Source organism: Vespa crabro, chromosome 2 (assembly GCF_910589235.1).
Source record: "Vespa crabro chromosome 2, iyVesCrab1.2, whole genome shotgun sequence".
NCBI classification, from domain to species: domain Eukaryota; kingdom Metazoa; phylum Arthropoda; class Insecta; order Hymenoptera; family Vespidae; genus Vespa; species Vespa crabro.
The window spans coordinates 7,347,999-7,355,498 of NC_060956.1; the positions used below are offsets into that span (position 1 = coordinate 7,347,999).

General features: G+C 39.7%; 1 protein-coding gene across 5 annotated transcripts in view; it reads left to right on the forward strand.

Annotated features, from left to right (window-relative positions):
• LOC124422134 (zinc finger protein castor homolog 1-like) overlaps positions 1 to 7,500 on the forward strand; it is a 92,766-nt gene that overhangs the window by 83,529 nt on the left and 1,737 nt on the right. For 2 of the 5 annotated variants that reach the window (XM_046958173.1, XM_046958174.1), the window contains exons 8-11: positions 3,799 to 4,377; positions 4,462 to 6,201; positions 6,883 to 6,981; positions 7,112 to 7,500. The exon at positions 7,112 to 7,500 is cut by the window's right edge and continues 566 nt beyond it. In XM_046958173.1, coding sequence (XP_046814129.1) covers positions 3,799 to 4,377; positions 4,462 to 6,201; positions 6,883 to 6,981; positions 7,112 to 7,500 — 2,807 coding nt within the window. The remainder of the gene's footprint in view (positions 1 to 3,798; positions 4,378 to 4,461; positions 6,202 to 6,882; positions 6,982 to 7,111) is intronic. The other 3 variants (XM_046958175.1, XM_046958177.1, XM_046958176.1) reach the window with 3 other exon arrangements.

The window sequence follows — 7,500 nt, forward strand, 5'->3', positions numbered from 1 at the left end:
GTACATACATTCGTTCGTTCGTTCGTTCGTCTGTCTCTGTTTGTAGGGTGTGTTAGGGCCAACGTACTCGTAAGCCCGTGTTTGCGATATAAAGGGTTATTCAGCCGAGTCTACGGATTAAATGATAAAAAAGGAAAGACCCTGCTCTAAAATCCGGGGCCTTTTCAGGATCGGGCTTTTTGAAAATTTTAAACCTTCTCCCCCTACCCCCCTCTTTCACTCTCTCTTTCTCTCTTTCTCTTTCTTTGTCTCTTTTTCTCTTTCTCTTTCTCTCTCTTACTCTTAGGACATACACATATTCTCCCTCTTTCTCTCTTTTTTCCCCTTAAAGCAGGATCGACCGTTCACCCCTCCTTCTCCTTCTCCTCCTCCTCCTCCTCCTCCTCCTCCTCCTCCTCCTCCTCCTCCTCCTCCTCCTCCTCCTCATTCTCCTTCTCTTCTCGAAGCGAGTTTTAAGAACTACGAATAAAGGGTTGAACTGAAAGCCGCCTATATTGAATATACCCGGTGGGGTGATAGACGAAAAAGAGAGAGCGAGAGAGAGAGAGAGTGTGTGAGAGTGTGTGTGTGAGAGAGGGAGAGAGAGAGAGAGAACCGGTGCACGTTGTCCCCACAAGTTTCTCATATTTTTTAAGATTTGCCTTTTAAGCAACGTCACGTTTTTCCTTGTCCGTATAACCTCCCCTTTAGTCAGTAGCGATTCCCATTTCTTAACCATGGTGGGTGGCACGATATATTTCCCATCTTATACGAAATTCATAGAAAAGACTTAGAAAATAATATTTATAAGTGTAAATCTTAACGAATTTTTTCTTTTGTTAGAAATAATAATTTAATACATCGTGGATGTATAATTTTTATTATTCAACTGATTCATAAATATAGAATACTATATTCTTATGACGTAAGGTCGATTAAAATGATGTTGATGGAAATTTTACTTATTTGGAATAAATTCAATGAAGAAAAATAAAAAATGGGATACAGGAATATTGGAGGCGAACACGTGTGTATCCATATAACACGTGCGCACGTAAATTAGAGATTAATATTAAATTAGTAAGAATAATTAGATCTGATATATGTGTATATATATATATATATATATATATATATATATTTTAGATAAAAAAAAAAATTTCTTCTTCGGCCATTCTCGAATTTTCTCTTCCTCTTTTCGCGAACTCTTTTCTCTATTTTTTTTTGTTTTCTTTTTCTTTTTCTCTTGTGGACGAACGCGCGCATACACGTAGAATACATAAGAAGTTCCTTCTCCGCGATAGGAGGAGGAGAAAGATGAGAAGGAGAAGGAGGTGGAGGAGGAGGAAGAGGAGGAGAAGGATAAGGAGGAAGATGACGAAGAGAAGGAGGATGAGGAGGGAGTAGAAGGGGCCAGGCTCTCTCCCCACTCTCATCGACTCGATGTACCACCACGTGTGGAGGAGGAAGCCCCCCCTCTTTCTTCGAGAGAGGAAGCCCTCGAGAAATATTCGACAATTTTTAAACTCGTTTCTGAACGCATTCAAAGAGAGCGCGAGTGCCTCGGCACATACAAGTAGTATAGGTATTTCTTGGAAATCGACTCCGTCTCTTTTTCGCGGGGTGCCTCATGGCGAGATCGGTAGGAGAAATTAAAAAAAAAAAATCAAAGAAGGGCTCGACACCGAAATCTCAATCCTTACGTTTTACTTCGTCGCGTTAAACTAAAGGATTCTCTCGATATTTTCATTACTCTTTTCTTTTCTTTTTTTTTTCAATTCATAAATTTCATTCGTTCATTTTCTTTTTCTTTCTTTTTTTTTTTGTTTTTTTTTTCATCTGTTTATTTCTCTTTTTTTCCTTCTTTTTCATCGAGAATTTTTCTCACTAATTAAAAATAGAATAATAATAATAATAATAATAATAATAATAATAATAATAATAATAATAATAATAATAATAATAATAATAATAATAATAATAATAATAATAATAATGAAAATAAATAATGACTTTTTTTTCTTTTTAATTAACTTGTGTTCTTGTTCTTCTTCTTCTTTCTTCTACACTTTTGTTTTTTTTATTTTTAATTCGTACAAAAGTTCGATTTAGATCATCCTGAAGATTCGTATAGATCGATGTCGATACAAGCCAAAGGCGATCGACGTAAATCACGATCGATAGAAGGTAATTGATCGGTCGACCGCGACCAGACGGATGACTCTTGCGGTGAAAGTGAACGATCGACAGGAAGTGTTATGTTGATAAGCTACTGTTTCGTTATTAAAGTATTAATCGTTACTGAACGAACGAATTTAATACCGTTCAAATCTTGATCTTAGATCGATCTTTTTAAACGAATCGAAATGAAAAATGACGCTTTATAAGTACTATATTCCAAAAGAGAAAGAGAAAGAGAGAGAGAGAAAGGGAGAGAAGTAAATTTAGTTCGTAATCTTCATTTTGTATTGAGTAATGTAAGTACATATTTCAAGAAAAAAAAAGAAGAAAGATGGGTGGACGGTAGCATGCTCCCTGTAATGTTTATTGCTATCCTCTTTGGATTATCCTAACGAACAGTGAGAAAGAAAGAGGAGAGATAATTATCAACGAACGATGATTGGCCAAAGAGCGAAATGTGTTTTACTCGCGATAGTTTTTCTTGCGTGCCTTACTACTACTACTATTACTACTACTACTATTACTATTACTATTACTATTACTATTGCTACTTATTACTTACCTTCGAGCCTTTTAAGAGCTATAAAAGTTTCACGAGTAGTAAGGTAAATGTGCTCTTTGTATATATCCAGGCCCAGGGGTACGGCACGGGTTTTTGCATACGCGTATTGCGATCGACCGATAGTTTTTTGCTCGGCTCACCATTCTTTCTTCTTATTCTTTTTCTTCTTTTCCTCCTCTTCTTTCTCCTCCTCCTCCTCCTCCTCCTCCTCCTCCTCCTCCTCCTCCTCCTCCTCCTCCTCCTCCTCCTCCTCCTCCTCTTCTTCCTGCATCACTTCTCTTCCCTTTCCACGTTCCCTTTTATTTCGAAGTGGCGTTGAGCCCGGCTCAACCAGTTTTCGGGTGCACAGGAACGTATGGGTCGACGAACGGCTCTCATTATTCTTCATTTACCTTCAGAAATCGTACTATACGCCCGCGTAAAACAACGCTCGAAACGCTCCTGAAAGAAACTATTACGAACTTTAAGAGGGTTTCGTTCTTTCTCGTTGGTAAAATAGATCTCGTTTATCTTTCGAAACGAGAACAATCTACTTTATCGTCTAAGAAAATGTGTTTTTGTTCGTCGATATGGTAGGCATCTACAGTAATCGATTATCTAAAGAGAAGGAGTTATTTCTCGTTTTTTCTTTCATGTTTTTTTTTCCCTCTCGATAATAACTCGTTTCCGAAAATCTTATTACATCATTCAATGGGATGTATGATGTAAATATTCCGTCTCACGGTCATGCAATGCAGTGATATATTTATATATAAATAAGTCAAGTTTTTTTGATCTTTTTTCTTTATCTTTATTTTATCGGAATAATGTATAGGAGAGAAGAAGAAAAAGAAATCTATATAGAATTATAGGAGGGAGTGCTGGCGAAATCATGCGAGGGAAACGTTATATCTAATGTCACTGATTATTTTTTTATCCTGCTCTTTTCGATACCGTACGTCAACGTGTGTTGCGATAACTCTTCGTGTTAGCGTGCAGTGATACGTTAATGGAGTTAAAACTTAAGGAATAAGATAAAGGCGTTGAGAAGGTAAAGAGACATTGCGTTTATGCTCCTTTTACTTTCTCTGTTTCAGCGCTGCTCAGGCAAAGCATGTCACCGGTAGCGGACAGCATGATCGCTGGTGCGAAATCATCGGTGTCGCAGCCTATAATCGATTACTCTCGATATGTCAGGAGATATACGTCCGGTCAGGAATGCGGTAGCTCTTATTGCAAGGAATTAGGATGTAGAGAACATTTTCATTGTCTCGATTGTAGTGGTAGGGTGTTTGTAAAGAAGGAGGAAATGATCAGGCATTTCAAGTGGCACAAAAAAAGAGACGAATCCTTGCAACATGGTTTCATGAGATATTCGCCAACGGACGATTGTTCGGAAAGGCATCCAGGTCGAGCTTGTCCGCATAATAGAAAGCAAACTCACTATCATTGCATACACGAAAATTGCGACAAGGTTTATATATCGACCTCGGACGTACAGATGCACGCGAATTATCATCGCAAGGATTCCGCGATTATTCAAGAGGGCTTTCAACGATATCGTGCCACTGAAAGTTGTGCCACCGATCATTGCCCCTTCGTCGGACAACGAACGACGCACTTCCACTGTCGGCGGCCTGGATGTCGCTTCACCTTTAAAAATAAGGCTGACATGGGTAAGGCCGATATTCCGATACGATATATAATATGTTATTTTCATTTGAAAAGTTAGCCCACGACTGATCGTTCCTTCCTTTCAGATAAACACAAGTCGTATCACATTAAAGACGAGCAGTTGTCCCGAGACGGATTCAAGAAATTCATGAAATCCGAAGCCTGTCCTTTCGAACAGTGTCGATTCTCGCGTGTTTGCAATCACATACATTGCATACGACCACATTGTAGTTATGTCCTACATTCATCCGGTCAGCTCTTTTCTCATAAACGAAAACATGAGCGTCACGAGTCCGAATTGGCTTATAGAAAGTACAAGCAAGTTAGCGCCGTTGGCGGGATAAGGCCGCCAGGATCTTGGGCACCAGATGAAATTAGTAATCAAGGGTTGTCACTAAGTCTGAACGGGGAAAGTTCGAATGAGGGTAGAGGTTCACCGTCGTATTACTCGTTGGATGATTCCTTCCAAAGTGCGAGCGATTTAGCCATGGATCTTACCGCTCCTACGAATAGTATGACGTCTACTAGTAACTCGGTTGTTAGCATTGATCAACAACAACAACAACAGCAGCAGCAACAGCAACAGCAGCAACAACAGCAGCAACAACAACAGCAACAACAACAACAGCAACAACAACAACAACAGCAACAGCAACAACAACAGCAGCAGCAACAACAGCAGCAACTCACACCGGCGGAATTAGCCTATCTTGTATCGGCCAATTCGGATTGTCCCTGCCAATTAGGTAGGGATCATCATCATTGTGGGTTGGATCGTTGCGGTGCCACTTTAAAGGATCCTCGCGAAGTCAGGGAACATTTGAGGGAACACGAAACTCAGGAACGTATTACGGACGCCTTCTTCGAAGAAGGCGGCTGTGACGATAGCTGTCCGTACGCTGATAAAGAAAAACATTATCATTGTAATTGGGAAAATTGTCGGGAGGTCATTCTGTCAACGGACAAACCGTTTCGAAGACTTCAACATTATAAAATTCACGAGTACAGTCGACAATTGAATCTCTCTTGTCCCTCGCATGCTCTTTCATCCGACGTAACGCTCACTCACCTGACCAATATCGACGCCATGTTTAGGCGGAAAAGAGGTAGACCACCGAAAAACAGAGTGATCGAGATTTGGTCAGGTGGAGATCCGGCCTCGCACACGCACGATTCCCCGCAAGCCATTTTTACGAGCTTCAAGTTACCCAAACCGCAAACACCAAGTTTGACACCTACTCCGGTGATCGATGATCGAGAAGGTAGTGTTTCACCTTCGAATAGTCTCGGTGAACCGGAAGGATTCGCCACGTACAATTCCGAAGGTTGTCCAGATCTCGCTTGCGTTTTACGATCTACCAGGCATCATCATTGTTCACAACCACGGTGTCATTTCTCAACTGATAGACCCGATCAATTGTTGATGCACAGTAAAGACTTTCACGACAATGTTGATATACCAACAGGCTTTGCCTTTTTCGATAAAATGGTTGACTGTCGGTTATCGAGTTGTCATAGTAATCGAGTGAATCGACATTTTCATTGTACCAGACCAAACTGTGGATATTCTTTCGTTCGATATTCAACAATGGCTCTTCACGAGAAACAACATTCTGGACACATCGTTGACGTTTGCACTCAGGAACTTTCCAATAAGGAATGTCAGACTCATCCTCAATCCTTCATACAAGAAACTAAACCAAGAATTCAAGTAAAAAATCCGGCTGATCTAATAGAGAAAACGGATGACAGCTTGGAAGAGAGCAAATCGATGATCGACGATAAGGAAAGCGAACTTCCTAGTCCGGACGCTAACAAGACGACCGGTGAGTTTTAATTCACAAGGCGGGGATACGAAACTGTACCTGGCTATCCTCGATTCTTCATTCCATAGAATATAAATACTTAGATCTCGTTCAGTAGCGTTTTGATATATATTATATATATATATATATATATATGTATATATATATATATATATATATATATATATATTGATATATATATATATATAAAGACCTTATGTCGTAAGAACAAAAGAAAAAGAAACAAAAAGAGTGCCTATAAAAACTTGCATGTTGTTTTTTTCTCTCATTACTATTATTATTATTACTATTATTATTACTATTACTATTACTATTATTATTATTATTATTATTATTATCATCATTATTATTATTATTATTATTATTATTATTATTATTATTATTATTATTATTATTATTATTTTAATATGATTTTTTTTTCATTTTGCACGTAGATCGCACCGATGAGTGTGACACTTTATTGCACACTCGTCCACTCATTTACGAAAAGTAGACACCTCTTTCTTTCCCCTTTCATTCCAATTTACTTAGTATCATTATTATTTGATATTTGTATGTTTGTACGTTTGTTTGTTTGTTTGTTTGTCTACCTGTTTGCCATCCCTCTTTTCTATACACGGTGGTTGTAATTTTAGTGGGAGGTATATTTGAAGTGTTGGTTGTTTGGTTGATTGTTGCTAGTGGTGAGGGCGGCAGGCACCTATTATCCGGTCAGCGGACCGCCGAGCGAACCCGCACTTCCGGGCGTCGTGCTATCCATGCGAGCTTCCGTGCACCAAGGTTCGTTCTCCCTTCGATCAGGTTTTGTGCTTCGAGATTTGTCATATTAGTTTATTTACCAGTTAGACCGGCCCCTCATGCCAATCGTGAATACGCGATTGAACTCAAAATTTCTTCATTCCTATTGCAGAGTCTACGGCCATACCGTCGTCCGGTACATCTACCTCATCCCACACGCTTTTCGGGCCGGAACAAAGTTGCAGCAGACCATTCTGCAAGTTGAAACGTAAGAATCACTATCACTGCAATGCCTGCAATCAGGCGTTCTCGGAACTGGATCGATTGGTCGCTCATATAGCCAAGCACTCGACAGGTGCTATCCTCAGTCAACAACAACACGATCTACCCAATCAGTCATCGTCGTCATCGGTCTCATCCAATCAACTACAGCACGAGTACCTAGCTCAGCTTTCTCAGAAACCGGACTTCATGGCACAAAACGCACAGATGGCACAGAATATTCAGAACTTTCACAATCAGATGCAAAGGCAGATGCAACAGACTCTGGGACAGATGAGC